Source organism: Rousettus aegyptiacus, unplaced genomic scaffold, assembly GCF_014176215.1.
Source record: "Rousettus aegyptiacus isolate mRouAeg1 unplaced genomic scaffold, mRouAeg1.p scaffold_m13_p_4, whole genome shotgun sequence".
NCBI classification, from domain to species: Eukaryota; Metazoa; Chordata; class Mammalia; order Chiroptera; family Pteropodidae; genus Rousettus; species Rousettus aegyptiacus.
Genome location: NW_023416307.1, coordinates 153,005,146 through 153,029,038, shown reverse-complemented (window position 1 = coordinate 153,029,038; position 23,893 = coordinate 153,005,146). Strand labels below are relative to the sequence as shown.

Sequence of the window (23,893 nt, the reverse complement as noted above, 5' to 3'; positions counted from 1 at the left end):
TACGCATGCCCATATGGGACCCCTCGTACATAAGGGAGTCAGTGATCCCACGTGCAGGGCGGGGTCAGAGACAGAAAGAGAAAATGAGGGGCGGATGATATTCTGAGGTAGGAATGAGGGAAGGCGCCTTGGGAGGAAGGTCATTGGCAGGACCTAAGACGTTTGCCCTGCCCTGTAGATAGGTCACAGAAAGTTCTCTCTGGTGATAACTCTTATCTCGGGCAAGGCTCCTAATTTAAATTCTTTAAGGGAGAGGTAAAAGTTTCTCCTGAGCCTGCAGGGTCTCGATGGCCTTCGGCTCAAAATAATTCACATGGTCAAATAGCACATCTCGGGGAGGCCTGGTCTGAACCCCTCCGCATGCCACTTCCAGACCCAAGGCATAACAACCTCCCTCTGGATGACCTCCCACCTCTTTCCCCTTCTGCGGGCTGGATGTCAATGTCTAGGGCAACCCAGAAAGCCAAGGGCTAAAGATGGTGGAGCCTCCCGCGTCCTGGGACTTCCTTCCCTGCGCCCTTCTCCAGGGGATTAGGTTTATGAGAAGGAGAAATCACGTTTGCTGTGTGAGACCCCTGAGGTTTAGGGCTTTCTATATTATAGTTGCATTATCAGTTGACTGATTAAAATGTTTTATTGTTAAACATGATTGGGAAACAAGCAAGGTGTGAGCAGACTGCTAAGGGTACCAGGGCGCAGTTAAGGGGGTGCAGGTGATAACGATACAGGTGAGGACCAGGAGGTCCACTACATTGCTACTGACACTTAAGACGTCCACCGGTGACTAAGATGTCAGCGGCTGTCTCGGTGGGAGCTGCTGCAATGAAGTGCCGCAGACCCCTTGGCTTATAAACACCAGAGATGTATTTCTCACAGTCCCGGAGGCTGGGAGTCTGAGCTCAGGGTGCCGGCACGGTGGGTTCTGACGAAAACCCTCTTCTGGGCCGCCGAGGCCGACTTCTTGTGTCCTCCTCGCATGGCGGAGACCAGAGAGAGGAAGCCGGCTCTCTCCAGACACTTACAAAGGCACTACTTCCGTTTTCGAGGGCTCCCCTCATGACCTCATGTAATCCTCATCACCCCCGCCCCCCCAGAGCCCCACCTCCTAATACCATCACACTGGGGAGCAGGGTTTCAACACATGGATTTTAGGGGGTACGCAAAACTCAATCCATACTAGCAGTCGATTAAAGTATTAATAGAAAACTAAGGCGGTGCCTGGAAACTAAGATGCTAACTGATGACTAAGAGGTTACCTGGCAACTGATAACGGGGATATTCGTTGGCATCTGGCTTGGGTCCTCTCTTCGCAGCTACTTCTTTCAGCCTCCCTCTGTGCAGCGGCCCCCCTGTGTACTGCCCACTGACAGCAAGCCCCCCCAGAGCCCGTCCGAAAAAGCCCCACTGGCCTGCCCGGGCCCGGTTTCTTGCAGGAGGGGCCCGCCTTCTCCCTGATGAGTGACATGCCGACCCAGTGAACGGCATCAGGCTCTTGGTGGCCCCGCGTGCCCTACTGAGCCCACAGAGTCCATCACACCCACGCCACACTCCCCCTCACCTTGGGATCCGAGGCAGGGGGTCCCTCCTCAGGCTCTGTTCTTCTGGTTCTGGGGGCTGCCCATGAGGGTGCGGCTGCAGCAGGTGTGGGGTGAGCTCTCGTTCGGCTGGGGCCGGGGTTCAGACACCCCTCCGTAAGCCCAGATGGAAGGGATGATCTGGGAAGATGCTGGCCAGGCTGCAGGGAGGCCAGGCAGCTCTCATGGTGACCACAGGCCCGGGAGAGGTCCCCGCTCGCCCCTTCCACAGGCTTTTCCTAAAGGCATGCAGAGTTGAGCAAGGCTACCTCTTGATCTCTAGGTCCCACTGATGGGGTCTGTTTGTCTGCTGGGGGTGACGGCTCCTTGGGAGTGGTCAGTCCCGAGCGGTCCGTCCCAGGCTGTGAGAGAGCCGGGACCTGTCCCCAGGCACGTGCTGAACTGGACACCTCGGGACACACGATACCAGGATGTGCCCACCCAGGCACGGGTCAGGAAGTGTGGGCTTGGCAGGGCACTCTGAGGAAAACGGGAGGGACCCTCAGAAATCAGGGCCGTCCTGGAAAATCCAGAAGCTCCGGGGCTCTTCGGGGAGCAGCGTGGTGGGGCGGGGGCGGAATCTTGGCTCTGCCCTCTTCTCGAGCGTGGCCTCGAGCAAGGCCCCTTCTGTGGAAAAGCACTTAGAATGCGGGTTGGCACAAGATCGGCCTTCAGTAGACGGTAAGCATTACTGCTGCCGGTCCTGGGAAGCACAGGCCGCGGCTCCCGCACGTGGTGTCCGGCACGGGCGTGCTTCTCCAGGGGCCGAATGAGAACTGGAATTCAAGTTTGGGGCTCGAGGCACAGGGAGGTGAGTCACGCGTGTTAACTCCCAGGCCCGTGACTCCGGCAGGCCTGCTCCCCACTCCCCACCCCCCGGTCCCCTCCCTCATGCGGTCCGGCCTGGAGACGCCAAGGTAGCCTGGAGTGAGGTCAGCCCTTCTGGACAACCATCAGCCCCGCCCTCGGATCTGAGGCCTCTGCCCGCAGGACTGGCCCTTCCCGGGCTCTCTCCTCTCTGCCATCCCTGTTACCATCTACCTACCATCCTGGGGGGACCCCCCACCCTTGCTCATCGTTGGTCACCCCAGAGTCCAATCTCCAGACTCATCGGCTTGCACGACCCAGCCCGTGAAAGACGCTTTCTGCTCGCTATTCTCACAAGAAGAACGGGGCGAGCGAGCTCGTCTCAGTTCGTTTACCTTCTGCCCTCCCCGGACTAAAGGGAGCAGCGGGGCCCGGGACGAAGAAATTTACTCATTTCTGCCTGGCAGTAGCCGTGGGCTTTTCCTAAAAGTAGGGGGAAGGGCGCTCCCAGTGAAATAAGCATGGTGGGGCGGGGGGGGGTGGTGGCTGTCAAGACACTGCATTGCTTACTGTCATGGTCTCAAGCAGGCCACAGGTTCTAATGAGCCACAGTTTCATCGCCTGTGGAAGGGGACGATAATACCTCTGGTTTGGTCTACCCATCACCTTGAACTCCACGTGCCCCGAGACACAGCCCATTCGTGAAGAAGGGCCCGGTCGGGACCCCCGGGGTATTGGCCTCACAGGGTCCCCGGCTTCACTTTTCCCGGCCTTGCAGCTTAACAATGGATTGTCCCCCGCGGCTTGACCCGGAGCTTGGAACGTCCCTGACGCAGAAAGCTGCTCGGAGACTTATGATGAACGCCCTTGTGATTAATGCTTGCTGATCACAGGCCTCCTGGCCCGGCGGTCTTTCCAGACGACTCCCATCGTTGTTCCTGGGTTGCTAACGCCACCGGAGGACCACGTTGCCAGAGGGACGGCTCTAGGAAGCACAACGGACCCTCCGGAACGATCACGTAGCTCCTGGAATAATGCCCAAATTTTCCCTTAGGGAGCCTCAGCCGGACTGAGAAGGCAAGGCGGATTCGAAGGTGTGTAGCCTGCCGCCTTCTCAGGTCCCCGGTGCTCTGACAATAGACGCTTATTCTGAGAGTCCTAACTCCTGTGTGGCTCTGCTGGCTGCGAGGCCCGGGCACGTGAGGCCCTGCGCTCAGCTGCCCTCTGGTCACCTCTGCACAGAGGCGGCAGCTTCTTCGGGCTCCAACCCGCGCCCCACTTCTCTTGTGACTCTGGCTCTTGTCTAGGGCCTTTTCCTACCCACAGAGGCCCTGCTTCTGAGGTCTGGCCTCTCGCCGTCTCGCCTTGTGGTGGTTTCCGACATGGGTGCTCCACCCAGATCCTCGTCGCCAGTTGGCATGCCTGTCCCCAGCTGCTCTGCATGGCGGTCACGGATGGCTCAGCAGCGTCGTCTTTCTCGGGACGCTTGTCCTGAGCCAGTGGGAGCGCCTTCATCCCAACGTGTCTAAGGTATTCCCACCCCACCCCGCAAGAGGTGGGCAAAGCCAATGACTGACAGATTCAGGGTACAAAAACCCAGCCCCCTTCCGCAAGGAAGGACAAGTCTGGGGGGCCACATATGTGCCGCAGCTCCCGTTCTGAATCCCCTGGACAGAAAGAACAAGCTGCATTTCCTCCCAAGACACCCCGCTTCCTTCCTCCCTCCCAGGTGGGAGCCGGGGAGAAAGCATGACCTGTGGACAGAGAGGCGGGCCTAGGAGTGAATCCCGACAGGAGCAGTTAAAAGCGGTGACTCGGGTAACACGCTACGCTTTTCTAGGCTTCGGTTCCCTTATTTATAGGATATGATTCATAATTCCCACTTTGACGTGAGGATCTGAGAGCAACGGCAAAGCCCCCTGTATGCTGCCTGGTGCACAAAGTGACCCCATAACCCTGGATGCCCTTAGGAAGGGAAAAAGCTGAATGGGACAGCTGGACGTGAAGGCCAGGCCAGCTGGTGCAGGAACCATGCCCCTCTGTGGCCTGTGGTCCGTAATGGCCAGCTCTGGCCCAGCGGGAAGCGTTGTCGGCCCAGCTGCACGCTGCGCATGCCTTTGTGAACCTTATAACCCTTCCTCTGGGGCTCAGTTCAGGAACCAAACCACGTGTACGTGAAAACCAAAGCCAACTCCCGACGCTCAGCTTTCGATTCGGAGGCGACCTTCTCTGAGCACGGGCCTGTCGAGAGCGCCCTAGAATGCAGACGGCTTGCAAGGGTGTCTGGCGGGCCTCTCATTTAGCCCCAAAACCGCCTCTAGCTGCACCGCTGGGCCTGCTGCTCCCAGCAGCCTCAGGCAGTCGGTCCGTCAACCCCGAGCCAAGGCAGCAAACCCGACAGGACAGGCAATGCCGCAATGGGGCCTGAAGGAGGTTTGGCATCCTTCAGGATCCCTGTCAGGCCACTGCTTACAGAAAAGAGGGACTCCAGCTCCAAGGAGAAATCCCCGTCGCGTGGCTGGAGCTCCCAGAAGTGACCAGGAGGAGGCTGGCATCAGAACACGGGAAGGAATCAAACCAAGGTTTCCAGGCAGGAAAATGCCATGTAACAGGGCAGGTTCTGCTCCACAGGCGAGTGCCATGAGGGGAACGCTGCCTTCTGCGCTCCATCCTCAGGCTGCAAGGCCCCGAGGCTGAGAGATGAGAGGCGCTTCCCACGCCTACTCACACGGAGCAACTGTGCAAAGGGCAGCTCCGCGGAGGCTGCTTTTAGCGGCCGTGGGTTCCAGGGCACGCGGCAAAAGGAGCACGGTTTTCAAGCTGGGGCGCATCGCCCCAGCGGGCAGGTACTCTCACTGGGAGAAAAGTCAAGGGGGAGAGAGAGGTCCTTGGCTCACTTGGATCTTCACAAAATTGTGCATTTTTAAGCCTACCCCTCCCTGCTTCTTGAGACGCTGCATGGCCAATACAAATTTGTAAACGCAAAAAAAAGAGAAGAAAAAAAAAAAAAAAAAGAACTTGTAGAACTCTTAACCAGTCACCTGTGGGCAAATTTCCTTCTCTCTTTGTAAGGGTTGGAGTTAAAAAATTATGGTCAGGATCGCGCTGTACACGTATCCTGCTTTACTCATGAGCAAACGTCCATGTCGTGGTTTTAAAAATCATCTTTTGCTGGCTGCATCCTCCTCCTTTGACTGGCTGCACCTTATTCTTCTTACGCTGGCTGAACCCTTTTCCCCAGGTTTTAAAACTTTTTATTTGCATATTTAAAAAGTCACGCATTCCACTAACTAAAATCATTTGAACAACAAACAGAAATGGCGCTCGGTCCACACCGCACTCTGCGGCCTGCGGGACACCGTGCATCGTCTGGGTCTCTAGCTTCCTCGTCGTCCCGCCCGGCGTCTGCCTTCACCACCGCCCGGGTTCTTTCCCTCCCCCGCGGGCCAGACAGGCAGGCGGGAGAGGCAGGCGCGGCCGTCGCTGTCAGTCGCCCTCGGATGTGAAAAGGGGCCGCGCAGGCATTTGAATTTGATCTGACCTCTTTGCATCTTCCGAAGTTAGACAGCTCAGAGAAGTAAAATGAGGTCTACGGCCAGGCCGCCCTGAACAAGCCCGGCCCCGTCTGAGCTCAGAAGCTAAGCAGGGTTGGGCCTGGTTAGTGCTTGGATGGGAGACCACCTAGGAAGACCAGGTGCTGTAGGCTAAAAAAATAAAAAAGATAAGGGATGGTAAGCTGACAAGGTCCTTGCAATCTGTGAGGTCAACCAAGGGTTGCCTCGCCTAAAAAAATAAGTAAATAAGTAAATAAATAAAAATAAAACGAGAAGGCAGCGCCGGTGGAAGGCACGGTGCATCCTAGTGGCTCGTGCCTCATCGTGACTCGCCCGCTCGCTTCTCCTGTCCGTTCATGCCTTTTGACGGCTGTGGATTTTTCTTGTTTCTGTTTTCTTCTCTTTCGATTTACCTAATTTCTCAGTCTCAGCCCTATCGGGTGCATCGGACGCGGCTGCAGAGGGGGTGGAGTGAGGCGCGTGAACACGCGGTGTCCCATCTGCTCGGCGGTGGCTGCTGGGTGCCGGCACCCTGTTTTTCTCAGCCAGCTCCCTCGGGGTGTGCATTTGGGTGGGGACGAAGCATGCCTCTGCTGCGTCCCAGCTCGCTGACTGTTTTAGGCCCTTAGAGAGCAATTCCGTTTTCCTCGGCGGACGGCTGGCGCCCACTGTGGTGGCCTTTGCTACGGGGTCTCCCGGGCACCGCTGGCCCTGTGCACAGACTCGCTCCACTCATGTCCCCGACAGACGCAGCGCTGGCTTTGCCCGTGAGCCCGGGTCCTCCACTGGTTTGCCAGGAGCCTTCGCCGCCACACCGCGCTCCTGGCCACTCGGCCACCGCCTGTCCCTCTGGCCAGAGGGCACTGCTGTGACGTCGCAGCTTTACGAATGAGAGGACCTCACAGAAAGAGGGCCCCGGCCAGACTCTGCTCAAAATGCCGGCTTCCGGCCGACATCTCAACGTCCCTGATGGTCATGCTTCCAGCGAGATGGGCAGTTAGGTGAGGGGACCGGTGGGAACAGAGGGGTGGCATGAGGGGACATGGAGGCCAGATACCTGGCTTTGAAGCTCACTCTGCTCCTTATTAGCTGTGTGAAATGGCAAATTATTGACTCTCGGAGCCTGGGTTTCTTCATGTTTATGACAGAATACTTCCTTCCCTCTAGAGTTTTGTGGGAATTAAATGACATAATGCAAGTACACGCCTCTCGTTTTTGACCTGATCAAGGCAGTTAGCAAACAGCTGAGGTCACTTCCCACCCCGCCTCCCCGCCCTGCGGGAGGAGCATCTTCCGTCCAGTTTTTCCGTTATGCTCTCTCAGCCCCCCTGTGCTCTTGTTTCGTCGTCTTGGAGAAAGTTCTCCAGAGCCCTGCTGGTCAGGCCGGTGACCCTGCTGGTCAGGCCGGTGACCTTGGGGTTTTCCCGGCCGGCTGCTCTGGCCGCACTGTGTGCAGATCCAGGACCCCCACCCGCATCTCGCCGGTGGTTCGGGAATGAACGAGACCATCGAGCAGAAGCACTGTGCACTCCTACGTCCTTCCTACCAAACACCCTCGTCCTTTTGCTGTGTGTCCTGCACATCCGCTGGTCCACGGAGTCGGGCTGTGCACACTCCGGCCAGCTCTGGGACGTCGTGGCCACCTGCCCGCGCGCTGAGCCCCACCCGGCCTCCCGGGCTGTTTCCCGACTCCGTGTCACCACAGTTGGGCCCCGGCCCACACGCGCCCCGGTGGAGCTGAGAACAGGGAGAGGAAGGACGAGCTAGGCGGTACGTTTCCCGCGCATCGATTCGTCCGGCGGTCCCCCGTGAGGCTTGTGAGATGCTGGCGCCCGGGTTCCTGGGCGCGGAGGCCGGGCGCAGCATGGAACCTGAGTCACGTTCGAGGACCAGAGGCAGAACTGCGGGTGCGAATGCGCCTGACTGTCCCACACGCGCCCTACGTTATGACACTCCGCGTGGAGCTAGGCCCGCAGCCAACGCTTCTGACGGTGACGGAATACCTCGACCTGTTCCTGATTAACTCCCGAAGTCGCGCGTGATGCACATTTTATTCCATTAAAGAGTCATCTGTTCACTGCTGAGCCGCGTGGGGAACCGCAGCTGAGGCTACGGCAGGAAAAGGGCACCGGAGAGAATCGATTTTCCGTCTCTTCCCCGCTTTCCCCGTGAAGTATTCATCAGCGGCGTAGGCCGGTTCTGGGAAGAGCACCCGACTGCTGGCTTCCCGTACAGCCGGGACCCCCCTGACATGCCCACGACACGGGTCCCTTCCCGGCCATCTCCCCGGCGGCGGTGGCCGGGACACCGGAGGCAACGCCAGGCGGCGTCGGTCCTGCTCCCCGGCGGCGAGCTCGCCGTGCCCTGTGCGCGGCCCCGGGGGCCCCGTGCGCGGCCCCGGGGGGGTCCGGGGGCCCCGTGCGCAGACTCCCCGGGGGGCTGCGGTGCGCTGAGGCTGGCTCCGCCGCGAGGGAGCGCGTAGGAAGCGCGTAGGAAGCGCTGCTCTCCGCTCACAGCAGAACGTGGGCTTCGCCCAAGGGCCCGTGCGCCGGCGGAGGGGCAGGCCTGGCGGGGCGCCCCGCGGGCTGGGCAGGGCGGCCCTGCAAGGCAGAGCTGGGGGGACGCCGGCAGGGGGACTGGCCTGCTCGCCCTTTGGTCCAGAGCGACTTCTGAGGACCCATGTCCCTCCCACAGCCCGGATGCTGGGACGTGACCCAATGGGCTCCTCCCACCAGCCCACGCCGAGAAGCCCCTGCCGTGGTGCCCGGGCTCCGCTGCCCGTTCGGTGGCTGTCCACGCTGCACAAGCCGCACGCAGGCAGCCTCGGGCGCTTCCCCGCGTGGTCTGGGGCCCAGAGGCACCCAGGCAGCCTGAGAGGCAGGGTGCTCATTCCCACTTGTTCTCCCTTCCCCTCATGCCATCACCCAGCCGTATCGCTGGTGGCTGTGCAGGGGATCGACCGGCTGGGTCCCCCCAGCCTGCAGGGGGTGGGGGCGCCCCAGCAGCCCTCCCCTCCCTTCCCACCCACACCCCCCCTCACCCCGCAGCGGCACAGGGTCGGTGCCGGCCGCCAGGGCACAGGGGTGAACGTCCAAGGCGTCTGTCTTTCCCCTGCCCCTGGACCAGCATCTTCTTCCCCTTTGTCCCCAGCCTGGAAGGAAGCCCCTGGCGGCGGCCGCAGCCCCCTGTGCTTAGTCCTGCACCAGGAAGTTGATGAGGGCGGTCCTGGGGGACAAGAAGGCCTTCTCGATGCTTCGCCCCTGCAGCAGCCGGATGCCCAGCTCGCTCTGGAGAACAAGCTCGTGGACTTTGTCCTGGTCCCGGGCGACGTGCTGGGGCACAGGGATCTTGCCGCAGGCTTTGTTGTTGATCTGAGGAGAAAAGCCAGAGACGAGTCCCGAGAGTGGCAGGAGGCCCGACCAACGCCGACCTCCCGCGTCCGTCTGGGGGAGGGAGTGAGGGGTTCTGGGGAGGGAGAGGCAGTGCCCAGCTTCTCAGGAGGACGAGGTGCGACCAGACGCCTAACACTCGAGGGACAGTGAGCGAGACGCGGGCGAGACTCGGCTGCTGGCGGCTGGAGCGCCTGCCGTGCACCCCCTTTCCTGAGCACTGCCCCCCTCCCTGCTGTGGCGAGACTGACACCAACGCCCCTGAGCACGGGGTGGCTTGGGCGGCTTCCAGGGGGACCGGGATTCCTGTGCCACCGGGGATCGCGTCTAAGCTCAGGCCCGGCTACGGGGGGCGTCGCCCAGGAATTTACCTCGGTCTCCAGTGGATTAGCTCCTGGGGACCTTGGTCAACCTCCCTTCCTGGCAACTGGCTCTCGAAGGGGGCGCACGAGCGTGAGGGCCTGGAGGCTGGACCCACGTCACATTTACCCCTCTTCTGCCTTCAAACGGGCCAGCCCAGCTCCAGGCGCTCACTGAATTAGTTCAAGGGCAAACTTCACGTCCGACATGGACCAGTATGGCCACCGAGGAGGTGGCCACAGGGCCCAGACCGCTTCTGAACAGCCCTCCGTCCAGGCCTCGATCCCACCGCTCTCTGGAGGACACCGAGATTTCTTCCACCAACGCTCTTGTTTTTTGTTTGGTATACGGTCACCGTTTTATGAAAAGTTATTAGGAATAATTTCTCAAGTTTCGGCCAAAGCACATCATCAAGCATTCCCTAAACACCCACTTCGTTTTTTTTTTTTTTTCCGAAACTTATAGGACTTATGTCATTTTTATTGGTTGTATTAGCCTAGACCACTGGGTGGGAGGCAAGTAAAACACTGCCCTGAAATGTTCAGAAAGGCGGCGGTCTCAGGAAAAGCCCCGCGATGCAGGGTGTTTGTCCTCAGGCCGCGGAGCGAGGACGCGCTGCTCAGAGGGCCGCGGGCGCTGCCTTCGCGTTTCTGGGCCATGCGAAGCTGCCTATTTTCAAGGCCATGAGCTTAGTGCGACCGAGACCTCCGAAGTGCGAGACCCCGCACCCCGTCACACGAAGCCGTGTCCCCCGTCAGGTCCTGGGATAACGGGGTACGGTGCTGGCCCTCCCATCTCTGTGCTGACTCTCTTTTTGGGGGAAGTAGAGGCTCGGGGTGGGGTGTCCTCTGCCCACCACCCATGGCGTGGGATCCTGGGGGAGGGGACAGCATGTTCCCTTATGAGGGACGGACTCGGGGTGACTCGGGCCTGGACTCGCAAGTTGCGAAACCGGGGGCCCTGGTTTCTCTTCTTTACGGACGGCATCCTCTGGACTGGTCAGTGAAGGTAGCGCCACAACCTGCGCAGCGTGACCAGCTCGCCACGTCTCACTTCCCTGGTCGGGACAGAAGGCGCGAGCCCCGGGACGTCCTCTTTGACGCGCGGCCTCAACAGGACAGTGGCCCTACTTCTAGACCCGGTCGGCCGCCGTGCTTCCTCGGAGCCTGGGGACTGGGCCCAAGCCATCCCGGGCGAGGCCTGTCCAAGGCGGTCAGTCCTGTCTGCAGCTGAGGCCCGGGAGAGAGCCGTGTGGCCTCTGGGCGTGTGGGCTCCCTCACGCCAGCCCAGCTCTCACTCGCGGTTTCTGGCTCCCTGGGACCCCCCCAGAGAAGCTCGCCCAGGTTTAGGGTCCCGCCAGGGCGAGGGAGCCTCACTCACGCTCCCCACTTGTGGGAATAAGGCCCTGATTACACAGACGATGGAAGTCTGGCTGGGATTCGACACGGGGCTTGGCCGTCGGGGGCTCCGAGGGGAAGCAGCACTTCCGAACCGCCTCGCACAGGCCTGTCTGACTTCAGAAGAGCCTCGCAGACCCCAGCTGGTGGCCCTGCCAGCTCTGCTCCTCCCTCTCTGCCACCTCCACCCACTTCATCGCTCAGCCCTGTCCTCCCGGACTTTTCCAGTGGCGGTCTGGCGGGCCCCCGGCCACGCCGCTGCGCCCCCTGCCCCGCCTGTCACCCCTCGCCAACGGGAGGGTAGCCCCCCAATGGCTAAGAACAGTGACGCCCCCGGACTGAGCCCCCGCTCTGTGCCGCGGCCCCTTGAGCGAGCCCGTTTATCCACCGCGGCCCTGCCAAGTGGGTGCACGACCGCCCACCGCCGCCTACAGATGGGGAAGGCGAGACGCGGGGGGAGTCACCTGCCCAAGGCCCCAGCCCGGCGAGCGGGATGACCTCACGGACCCCCCTCCCCGGCTCGGACCCCCGCCGGCCCCCACTTCTCTCCAGCGCTGCCCGGCCTGTGCCTCTGCTCCTGCCCCTCCAAGGCTCACAGTCCCAACGTGGCCACCGAGGATGTCCCCCGCTCTGCTCCTTTACTCCACCAGCGAGTGCTGCTCCCCCGAGGCCCCGAGGCCCCTCATCTCCGCCCTCACGGTGCCATTTCCGGCCTGCCAAGCACCAGGGGCGAGGCCAACGCCAGCAGCAGTCGCCGTTTACGGAGGGGGCTTTTAAGCCCACCCTGCCACCGTCTCCTCACCTCAAAGATGGGGTTCGTCACATACCTGCCTCGTCCGTGAAATGGGGAGAAGAGCAGGCCCACCTTGCAGGCCTGCCGTGCGGAGGGGATGGCTTGGGATCTGGAAAGGTCCGAGGGCACTGTCTGGCCCTTGGTCAGTGCTTGCCACTTGTCACGAGTGCGTCCGGGGGCGGGCTAAGCACCTCCTGCGTGACCCCATCTAACTCTTGCACCGACCGGGCAAGGCAGGCACTCTGTTCACCTCCATTTTCTGACTCCGGAAACTGAGGCTCAGAGAAATTAAGCATTTTGCCAAATCGAGGCTCTGACTCCTAAGCTCTTACACCTTAACCTTGAACCTACATAAACTGCGTGTGTGTGTGACAACGCATGAGTCCCCAGCCTGCCCCTCCTGGGCGCTAAGCTCCATGAAGATGAGGTGGCGCCTCCGGGCTCTGTGTCCCTAGCATGTGGCACAGCCCGGCACGCCACGGGCACAGAGAACACAGGCTAAACCGAGTCACACCGCACTGTGTAATTCCGTTCCTGGCCACGGCACATACTGCGATCACACGGAGCACAGAGGTTCTCACGCTGGTGTGCCTGCAGGGACTCCAACACGTGTTTTAAATCTGGGGTTTTCATTGCAACGATAACCTAAAATTATTTTACCAATGATCAAAGCTAGATTACTTTGGCGCGGTGATAATTTAAAGGGGAAAGGCATTTTCTAAAGCTTCTAGATCTTGTGTTGGCATTTCTCAGTTATGCGGAGGATAACATATTTCTTATAAACTGAAGTTAAAGAAATCGCTTCTGTGCCACAGGCTGTTTTTAGTTTTGAGGGTTCTTGTGAGGAGCCCACTGGGGCAGCTTGATCTCCCCTGGGTGGGGGAGGCCAAGCAGGGGCGGCTGGGAACTAAGTGCAGGGGAGGCGGTGTGCCTGGTCTCCTGGGTGACCATCTCCCCAAGCCCCACCTGCCTGCTGGGTGTAGATGCAGAGAGGTGGGTGGGTGGGTGGGGGCCCCGGTGGGCGGACCCCAGGTGGGTTCGTTCCCGGCACTTCTGCTCACAATTTGCAATACTTTTACTTACTTTTCTCTTTCCTTTTCATCGGCCCCTACCCCTCCCACTAGGCTTTAGGCTCCACGAGGGCAGGGACCCTGTCTGTCGTGCGTTCCTGTATGTCCCCAGCGCTTTGCTCCGTGCCTGGACTTGAGGGGGTGACCTGATAATTACTGATGAGTAAACGAAGGCACCTGGGCAAGGGCAACCGGCTTCTCTGAGTCTGTTTCCCCGACTGAAGAAAATGAGGGTGGTAATGGCTTCCAAGGAGGATGATGAGAGGTAAACTTTGCATGGCGATGACCTGGCCCCGTGGGCTTTGGGGCGGATGTGCTAGAAGGTCCACCCCCTCCGCTCTGCAGTCACATGGGAATACTTAGAGATTGCTAAAGCTGCCGTCTCACATTAAACAAATTTGAGATATAAAAATTACGTAAAGGATAAACTACAAGTTATGCACTCTATAAAGAGTTTAAATGCACCCTCATTGCTAACCTCCGCCCCGTCCCCCTCCCACTGGGAGAACGAGGGACAGCTAAGCGCAGCTGGGAAGGGAGACGACTGGAGCCTGTAGTGTATGACAGGTTCGTTTTTCCACTCCCCTCCCTCGAGGGCCATGAGGGTTTCACGCTCGCCAGCTCTTGGTACGTAGCGAGGGCAGACTCACGGTGCAGGCACAGAAAAGACAGGCGGGAAGGTCGGGCTAGGGGCTGGGTGGGCCAGAGAGGCCTGATGGAAACCCGCGACCCGGGCCACGTTTGTGGGCCGCAGCGGGACAGTGACCTGCCCTGGAAGGTTCGCCCTGGCCCTGGGGGCTGTGGGAGTCGCTCACCAGGACGGCCATCTGCACGACATCGGGCTGCTGCAGGAACGGCGGGTCCACAGCCGGCCAGGGCTGGAGCAGCACGCCGGTGTCCCAGGCGGAGCGGGCGCACAACTTCTCTGGCACCAGCGCCAGGCCTGCAACGTCAAGGCCAGAGGGTCACTGAGCACCTGCGAGGCCCGTGGCAGCCAGATAAACAGCGCCAACCCCAACACGGCCTGGCTGGGGCTGACCCAGGGGGCTTTTTCCACACCATGGCTTTTCACAGCCTGCCAGGGGCTCCCCCCTCACTCCGGCCTGGCCCACTACCCCAGGTTACAGGTGGCTTTTTTTCCCAAACTACCCAAAGCTGTGAAAATGGATGTACACGCTGTTCTGAAGTGTGCATGTGGGAAAACAGGGCCGCTGGTTTGACGTGGTCCCTGCGGTTGTCGGGAAAGATGCCTGTGTGCTCCTGACAGCCATCCCAAGGTGACGAGGGGCCTCCCCTCCTTTCTCCTCCATGAACACTGAGGCCTGAAGGGCCTCCCACCCGCCGAGAACACCAGCGAGCTCCTTCTCAGTCTTCTCAGAGGGGTTTCAACTTTCCTGCCAACCGCCGACTTGGAAGGTGCTGCCCTTGGCTCGGGGGGGGGTCAAACACGGGGAGCCGTGAGGAACGGAACCCCGCCAGGCCTTGCTTCCCAGGGTGCCTGGCACCGCGGCCCCCAGAGTGGAGGCGGCTGTGCCCGGGATGTGCCCAGCTCCACACCCACGGGGCTCCGCATCCACAGTGCCTCGGGGCTTCGCGGCAGGAAGAGCTTTGATTTCAAAGCCTTAGCCGATGTCATGGGCGCAAGACATGCCCCCGAGTGTGCAGAAAATACACGCGCCAGAAACCAGATGCCGGGGCGCGCCTGGCATGGCGCGTTGCACGGCCTCCTGGTCCTGCCAGAGGCGGGGCCTGGGCGGGGCCGGGAGAGCAACGCGGCCACTGAGCCCATGCTGGGTGCTGGGCCTGAGCCAGGGCACGATGGCTCGGCTCGTCCAGGGGAGGCGGGCAGGGAGCGGCCCTTCCCACCTCCCCCTTGTTATCATCGGCCTTGAGACCTGGGGCTGCATTCGAGGGACGGACCGACGGCTCAGGGGGCGGCCTGTGGCGAGCCTGGGACAGAGGCCACAATTGCCTCTAAGCAGGCCTCCAAAACACTGGGCCGTGGATGACGACTTTTTGTTTTCTTTTTCCTAAAGACAAAAATAATATACGCTCCTTGCAGAAAATTTGTAAAGGGTCAAAATATAGAGAAGAAAATCATGTTCGAATGGATAGCATTTCTAAAAATTTTTATTTTGAAATACAGCAATGCTATGTATTTCATGAGTATTTGTATGTATAAACCATATAAGACAAAACTACTAACGTCATTAGAATCAAGCTGTAAATATCGTTTTGGATGCTCTTTTGTGCCTATGTTTTAAAATAATAATTTCATGGAAAAGAATAGTACATAAAATATGACCCTAGTTTTATTAAAAATTTATATGAACAGATTAAAAGAAAAGTTGAAAGGAAAAAAATCAAATAGTAGCAGTGATTACCCATCTGGGGGGGGGCAGTATGGGTTATCTTTTTTTTAAATGTTTCATAGATTATCTGTAAGGAAAATATATTACTTTTGTGATTTGAAAATATATTTTAAAATAAAGCTTTTCCATATGGTGAGGTTAGTTTAAGATTCTTCTGTCTCAAGTTTTCATTTTTGTCCTCGTTTAAATTCTGATTCTACCTGTAATTTATTTTGTGTATGACATGAAAAAACATTATTTAAAAACATACAGTTAATTTTCCAAAACCAATTTGTTGAATAAACCTCTTCACGATTGGTCTGTGATTCTTCTTTTATGAGATTTTATATGAGAGATGGTTTCAGGACAGTTCACTGCAAAGCTCCTCAACGTGCCTGAGATGAGGTAAGAAATGGGGGCCAAAACGTGAATTAACTTTCCTCGAGTAAGTCTCGCTACGTAAAAAGGACGGCCAGCCTGATGCAAACGTGTGCTCAGGGACGTGGCGGGCGTACGCTCTAAGCACAAGCTCCTCATCTTGCCGCACACTGCGGCAGACAGGTCCAGCCACGACCGCTTTCAGCAGCACGGGTCCGCTTTACCCTGCTGACCTCTGGCTCGATTTTTGCATGAGTGTCAGCTTTACCTGTTGTGGCTGTGTGTGTTTTCCGATTTGGTGCTCTTGCTATAATGCTGGGTGCAGTCCGTCTGAGGGAAGTGAGGGCCCCTCTGGACCCAGGGTCGGAGTGGGTAACGTGTACTCGTAGGCCCTGAGGATGGAGTGTGTGACGTGTGCCCCGGGCCCTCACGCTGGTTCCTGCACTGACGAACTTGCCAACAGATGCGGCCTGGGCAGAAGCAGGGAGGAGCTTCCGGCTCGTCCCTCAGAAGGGACCGGTTAAGACTCGTATCTAAGGACTGGACGGAGGGCACGGAACGGAGACTGTCACGCCTGCCTGAGCGGGCGGCCCGGGATGGCTGGCCCTCACCTAGCCGCAGTGGCAAGAGCTCTAAAACCTCTGAGTGGCGGTCGTACAGGATGCCTGGGAGAAGAAAGGGCCTTGGACACAAACGTTCTGGGCAGAAGCTGTTACAAATTCCACATTTAAAAAATGAGGAAGCCCGGCCTTCCTGGAGCGATCAGGATGCTTATTTATCGCGGCCTGGGCCCCCGCCAGCATTTCCACATAGGCGGCAGCGGGCAGTCCTGCCAGGGAGGAACAGAAACTCAGGCCCTGGGTTCTACGCGGCGTTTTTGCCTCCTTGCTCTTTTTAGGGAAGTAAAAATGCCTACCATTTGCATGGCAAGGACAGCAATTTCTTTGTGTGACGTAGGTCAGGCCAAGAGCTGGCCTTTGGAAGCACGTGGAGGAAGTGAGCACAGGCCGGCAAGTGGCGAGGCCAGGCACACGCGGCCACCGCGCAGGGCCGGCTGTGGCCCTTGGCCCACCCCTTTCCTTCCCCTCCTCTGCGAGAGACGCTGTCACTGAGCTTCCTGTGAGATAACTGAATCACGCCTCCTCCCGCTCCGAGAGCTGGCGAGGTCGCCCCACTGCCACGGCCCCCGGGAGGGACAGTGGGGGTGGTCATGGGTTCGGTGGGTGGCAGGACTGCCTGCACCCCGCGCCATGCCCTCACATACACACGAGGGAGGCATCTGTGGACCCCACCGTGCCTCGTCCAGCCCTGGCAATCCCCAGGAGATGGACAGGAAGTGTGGCCACTTGGCTTTAGCCTTTACGCACAGAAGCCCCTCTGTAATAAACTCAGCTTGTTAACGCAGGTGTGCTCCTGGTGGCCCCTGGCTGGAGGACACCACCAGGACTGTGGGCTCACAAGTTTTGGCTGAGACCGTCACCGCCTTTTACCAAGACCCCTGACTCGGACATCAAGACCCCTTGGGTCTCTACCTGCTTGAGGCGCCACCGGCCCACCCTCAGCACACACTGAACGGAGCGCCAGGGTTTGGCCGAAGGCTTTCGGCGCTGTGTTCATTCTGTTTCCTTAGGAACAGGTCCCTCTTGGAGCTCTCGGTTTCCTGGTCAGAACCGTGCCGTTCCCTGGTGAAGTGGTTCTCCAGCATCTCCCTCCCACCTGTCTACTGTCTCACCTGCCTGCCTGTGTAGCACCGTGAATGCCATTTGCTCTGCTCACCTTTCCTTACCTCCTTTGCCTTCGCCTTTAGGACTTGTCAACCCTCAAGGGGGCCTTACAATGACCCCCTCTCCTCCTTCTCCATCGAAATCAGTCGCACTACCTCATTGTCACTTAAAATTGCAACCGCTACTACAAAGGGGCCCTGCCACTGACCGTTTTGAGGATTTTAAGCCCTGCGATGTTCAGTTCTCCACTCTGTGCTTAAAAAGTCTCAAATCTCAGATGGAAACAGATTCATGAAAGGATTTGGACTTGTCTTGTGTCTCTAACCTCTACCAATAATCCACCTGTTGAAGGGGCCAGGAGATGTGAAAGCTACATTAGATGATGCTAATTAAAAAGACCCAGATGACTTAAAACGCAATGAAATATATTTTTTACTCAATCAGAACTCCTTGAAACAAGATCTTTCGTGGACTGGACTACAGAGCTTTCTTGTTACAGTAACCTGGACCTGGAGTCAGTGTTGCAAGCAGCAAAGAAGGGACCCGCCATGGATGTCGGGGACAGGCCTACCGGGGGCCTCAGACGGTTGTCACGATGGGCTCCGGACGTGGACATTTCCAGGCCCTTACCAGTTTGTTAGTGGATGTTTAAAGCCAGAAATTGTAGATACGCTACATAACCCCAAAACTGGCCGCCAGATCACTCCACTGCATGAACGTCAGCATTCATCTGAACCTTTTAAAGAGGCTTAGGTACCAAAAAAGGATAAAATCCCAACTAAGCTCATGGCTTTGCAACAAAAGCAAGAAAACAGGCCCTCCTCTTCTTCACGGGATAAAACATGCTTTCTTTTTTGACAGAGACACTTGCCGATGCCGTCAAAAGGGGCACGTTGGAAACATAACTGTTCCATCCTAGCTAAAAACAAAGAAACGAATGTTCTCTCCTCCTGAGGAATTACGAAGCCACTCTAAGACCGTACGGGCCAATTTCCAATGACTCCCGCAAAGCGAGAACTACCTTTTACAATAGAAGGGCATAAACCGACCTTTCTGACAGGTACGGGCACTGCTCTGTCAACAAGAAGCCCCGCCCCTCGTCTCTGCCCATCTCCTGCGGTCGCAGGACTGCCTGGCTGGCAGGAATTTCAGATCCCCCAGTTCTTCTCGTCACCCAGCCATACGCGGCGACGCCTGGTCCCCTCGTTGCTATTCGCATCAGTCTGGGCACATCGTCCCGGAGCTGGAGGTGTCTTTCCCTTTGGCACCGGTGACCACGCGGAAGAAAAATTACCGCTATTCCGAGCACAAGATCAGTAGGAGATGCCAGACCCTGGACCCCACGGCCGCGGACATCTGAGTCTCACATCGCGCTCAGCAAAAAGCTCGAGCATTCTGGGAAGCTGTTAACTGGTCAAGCCAGGTCTCGCCCACCTACCTGCCCAGAGCTCGGAGGTCACGTGAGGGGCCATGGGAGCGGCCATCACCACCAGGGCGCACAGAGCATCCTCGAACTCGGGGCTGTGAAGGACGACTCTCTGAGAAGCTTGCTGAGGAAGAGAAAAAATAACAGTGGAAGGACAGAAGGACACGGAGGCGCACGGATCAAGCATGGGCAGGGACGGCCGCAGACACGGCCGAGGTCCAGACACGCAGCAGGTAGGAAGAAGCCCTCTCTACCGGCCGTTCTTGCTCTGGCCAGAGAACTTTCCCCAGTTAATGACGGTTATTAGAAATGGCTGCAGCAGCGTGGATGGACCCAGAGGGCATTATGCTAAGTGAAATAAGTAAGTCAGGGCAAGACAAATACCCTCTGATTTTACTTATACGTGGAATCGAAAAAACAAAATAAGTGAGCAAATAAAACAGAAACTCATAGAGACAGAGAACGTTTTGATGGCTGCCAGATGGAAGGGGGTGGGGGGACTGGGTGGGAAAGGGCCAGGGATTAAGAAATACAAATTGGCAGTTACAAAATAGTCGCGGGGCTGTGAAAAGTACGGCACAGGGAATATAATCGATAATATTGTGGTAACTACGTATGGGGCCAGGAAGGGAGTAGGCGTACGGGGGGTCGCTCTGTAAGTTATATAAATGTCTAGCCACTATGTGGTACATCTAAAACTAATATAATGTTGAATGTCGACTGTAACTGAAAAAAAAAAAGGAAAAGAAACAGCCATAGAGTGCAGGATCCTTAAATATGGGAACTATTAGTAGAGCCACTCAGTTATTAAAGAAAAATCTGCAGCAGTAGCAACAAGTAAATCACTACTAACTGAGCATTTACTATGCCCTCGGCCTGATGCCAACTCGTCCAGCTCTGGCGAGTGGGTGGGGGTCCGCAGGCGAAGCAGCTAAGGATGGGAGAGGGACTGTAATTGGCCCGGGTACACTGTCAACCAGGCGGGGAGTCTGGATTAGAGTCTGGCTGTCTCATCTCAGAGTAGAACCCTTCTCCGCTCTGCTCGGTTTCCTGCGTGCCACAGGAGCGGTGAGAAGTGCGAAAAGACTGCTCAGAGGTTTAACGAGGTGGACCCTCCAAGGCGGGGGTCCTCCTGCCCGCCTCAGGGAGCTCAGGGGTCTCCGCTCTCTTAGACAGCACGGCCTTCTTCCTGAGGCGTGGCTCGCCAGTCATGCCCACTCGGCACGTGGCATCTGTACTATGTGCCAGGCTTTAGGGATAAAACATCCCAGATGTTACGATTATAGTTCACAAAACAAGTTGTCTCTCCCTGAAGGAGCTTGCGGTCAGTGGGAGAGAGAGAATACCAACGAATGAATCAAGGATGTCACAGGATCCCACGGGTGGGGAGGCAGGGCGGTCACACAGCTGGGGTGAGCTGGGGCGTGTAGTCACAGAGGCCTGGAAGGGAGAAGGGCCGTCCAGAGCTGGCTGCAGGAAGAATGTCGCTGAAGGGACTTCATGGGGGCCGGCGGTTCTCCAGGCACCCCGAGGAAGTCATGGTAAAAACCAGCTCGGCGTGGTTGTGGCACTCTGTACACGTCCCTAACACCCGGTGACAAACACGATTTCGGTTTAATTTTATGATATATTTTTAAAAATTAAAAGTCAGGGCCCACATGATGTATTTTGCTGGGAAAGAGAGGCCAACAATATTACATGGTTTTTTGTTTGTTTGTTTTGTTTTTTAACAACGCATGGATCTACATGTGAAGTAATAAAAAATATATATATATTGGTTTCAGGCCCTAGTTCCCGGCACAGGGCTCCTAAACCCCTTGGAATGTGCTGGGTGATAGAAGTGTCTTTTGTTCCAATGAGGTGACTCTGGGTGGCCTCCTGAATAGTTCCTGGGCGGGGCTGGTCACCAGAAAGACCAAGACATGTTTCCGAGCTCAGGACCTTCGGTCCTATCGCCCACTTTCTCTGGACAGGGGAGAGGGCCCGGAAACGGGGTTAGGAACCGGTCACGCCTCCATTAACCCCGACGGTACGGGGTCTGGGGCGCTTCCAGTTTAGGGCCGAGGGGCGTGGGCCGGGGAGGGGAGGGGTGCGGGGGGGGGGGGTGCGGTGTGCTGGGGAGGATGTAGTTTTCCCATCACAATGTGATCTCTGACAAATCGACTAAGAGATCTGAGTACAGCTTCGTGGGTAAGGGGACGGAGACCGTCTATCAGAGGGCTGTGGACAGAGCGAGCTGCCAGGGAGGAGGAGGTTCTTAAATTTTCGAACTTAACTTTTCTATAATATTTGCTCCTTTTTCTGATTTAAAAAAACAAGACACACTCAGCTCAGGAAATCTAGGAAATACAAAACCACTCACGACTGTACCCCCCCTTTCCCCCCACCCCCCAAAAAGTATATTTACTCCAGTTTCCAAAAATGCAAAACTATGTGAATATACACTCTCTTACACATAACATTTTCATGATTAGGGCTTTTTACCATATAGACACTTCTGTATTGTATGTTTTTACTTAACCCTAGATCGCAAAGTTTCTTATATTAATAGTGTTACTGCATGTTGTTATTGTTGTCGTCCAAATAGTTAGCCACTTGTTTGTTTGTTTTGTTTTTTAACAACGCAGGGCCTTTACCTGGCCAGACAAATGGTGGCCATGTGTTGGAAGAGAAGGAGTCTATCCTGCAGAGGCTGATTTTGTTCTCGGAGAGAACGAACCTGATCGGTCAGTGGCGCCAAGAAGGTCCCCAGCCCGCTGAGGAAACGCGGCACAGCCGGAAGGCAGGGAGGCCCAGCGCGCCCTTGGGTCTGTCACTCATCACCCAGACGGTCGTCTAACCCTGCTGGGCCTCTGTCCAGTTCTGCACACTGTGGGGGGGGGGGGGTGGCGGGCGGGGGTTTGGCCCAGATAAACTTTAAGAAACCTCCAGCTATAAAACTAGGTTGTGACCATAGAAAAAATGCTGCTCTAGGATAGTGGAGCTGCACCGAGGGGTGACTTCGTGGTGCTGCTCCGTCTCCGACCCGAGACCTTGCGGGCCACTTCCCTCCTCGGCCACCACCGCAAGGACAGACGGGCCACTTACCAAGAGGGCACTGCTGAGTCCCATGAGATGAGAAATCGCAGAATTCAGCGAGAAGTCCTCTGTGAAGTGGGCGGTCACCTGTGGGTGAGAGTCCAGTCAGTCGGCTTTCTCCCACGTTCCTTTAAGCGCTCCACGAGTGGAGCGGGGTCAGCCCCGACACGCGAGACCAAACGCACGCAGACGCGGCCATTCATCAGCGTGTCCGCCGTCGCCGACGATCGCGGCAGCGCCTCGGCGGCACGGAGGGTTTTCGTGGCACGTTGGTGTGGCCCGCCCTGCGGACTGTGCCCCTCCCCGTGCCCGGGACAGCGTGGGTTCCCACGGCAGAAGGGAGACACTGCACACCCACGAGCAGGAGGCGGGACCCACTCGTGAGCAGACACGACGGTCCCCGGGAGATGGGGCAAAGGCCGCCGCGGCCCCTCTGCCGTGTGGCTTTCATTCTCGAGGGAGATTATTAGTATAGGGAATACGGTGATTTTTCCATTTTCGAATATGGAATCAACATAAAAACACGAATACGATCTGTCGGTTTTTTTCCTATTTGTGCTTTTCGACTTCGACCATGGGCAAGAACGTAAAAAAAAAAAACCAACACATCTCTAAGACACCACGAGTTCCCAACTTGCTGACATGTCGCAATTCTATTATCTGACAGAAAAGGGACATTTGCCAAATGTGGAGAGAAAATATGCGGCATGCAAACAATCGTTCAGGCGTCACTCAGGTCGCTAAATCCAATGAAGTGAGCTCTGCTTCTCCACGCCAGAGGACAGAGGACAGAAATGAAACCGACAGAGTGTCGCCGGACGAGACCGAGCTGGGCCCGGGGCCGCTCCGGGTTACGCAAATGTTACTGGTTGTCCACGTCCAGATAGGTGACCTTGGCTGACTTCATGGGTTTGAATCAACAAATCTTAAAAAAAAAAAAAGAAACCTCAGCCCAAGGAGCATCTGGGGTATCTGGTACCCGTTAAAAATGGCTTTGTATTTCCTACACGACTTCTTTCAGAGATACAATGACTTTTTTCCCCCCCACAAAGTCCTTTAAAAGGTGAATGTTATTGAAGAATAGTAGACTTCTGGATAAAAAAAGCTTAAATGGTTTTGTCATCGATGAAGAATGTTTTACCGATGTTTTAAAATGATTAGGACAACCCTATACTATTCTTTAAGAAGGTAACATGAATAAATAAATCATTTACTTGCAAAAAAATTAACCCACAGTAACTCCCACGGATATTGGGTAACACAGTGACTGGGTGGGCAGGTCCCCGCTATGCTGAGCAGCGGGGGACTTGGGTGCGAGTCCCTGTTCAGTTTCTCACTAGCTGTGTGACTTTCTGCGAGACAATTAGCCTCTCCGCGCCTCATCTCGGTCGCCTTCTGTAAACGTAGGAAGCCCCTTTCAACTCTAAAATTCTGTTTCTGTGAACATAATCCGTGCAGCGTGTCATCGGCGTGATCCCGATTTGCTGCTCCGCCCGGATGCGTTAAGCATGGGAACGCGGGGAGGGGGCAGCTTCCCGAGAGGCCGGATGGGAAGACGTAACCAGAGGGAGCCAGTCTTCCCATGCGGATGCTTGCACTTCGGCTCCGCCTTGGTGAAATATCCAAAGTGGTGAGATTTCATCAAGGCCAGTGGGGCCGCCATAACGAGGGGGATGAGACCCACAGGGACCCGCCCTGGGAGAAGGCGGGCCACACAGACGACGGGCGCCCAGTTACAGAACGAGGCGCTCCCCGCGCGCCCTGGAACCTGACCTGAGAGATGACCGAGTTCTTGTACTCCCAGAGCTGCCTGGCTTCGGCCTTCTCCTTGTCACTCAGCAGCTGAGGGCTGGGAACCGTCCCGGAGGTCCTGGCCTCGATGAACCGGGTCACCAAGGCCCAGAGGCGCTGCTGCCACCTCAGCACGCCGGGGAGCGCGTCGGCTGAGGTCCGCGTCGGCCAGCGAGAGAGAGAGAAGAGAGAGACATGAGG

The 23,893-nt window shown here is 57.0% G+C and overlaps 1 protein-coding gene and 1 pseudogene across 2 annotated transcripts in view; one reads left to right on the top strand and one right to left on the bottom strand.

Annotated features, from left to right (window-relative positions):
• The first annotated feature begins 5,968 nt into the window (after nucleotides 1–5,968).
• LOC118602462 lies at nucleotides 5,969–6,087 on the top strand (annotated as a pseudogene).
• Nucleotides 6,088–7,967: 1,880 nt separating this feature from the next.
• LARS2 (leucyl-tRNA synthetase 2, mitochondrial) overlaps nucleotides 7,968–23,893 on the bottom strand; it is a 120,393-nt gene continuing 104,467 nt past the window's right edge. Inside the window, exons 17-21 of one of the 2 annotated variants that reach the window (XM_016141333.2) lie at nucleotides 23,675–23,844; nucleotides 21,911–21,988; nucleotides 18,836–18,947; nucleotides 13,760–13,887; nucleotides 8,988–9,306 (exon numbers count right to left, since the gene is read on the bottom strand). In XM_016141333.2, coding sequence (XP_015996819.2) covers nucleotides 9,127–9,306; nucleotides 13,760–13,887; nucleotides 18,836–18,947; nucleotides 21,911–21,988; nucleotides 23,675–23,844 — 668 coding nt within the window. In that variant the 3' untranslated portion in view covers nucleotides 8,988–9,126. Of the gene's footprint in view, nucleotides 9,307–13,759; nucleotides 13,888–18,835; nucleotides 18,948–21,910; nucleotides 21,989–23,674; nucleotides 23,845–23,893 lie in introns of both variants that reach the window. The other variant, XM_036218806.1, reaches the window with a different exon arrangement.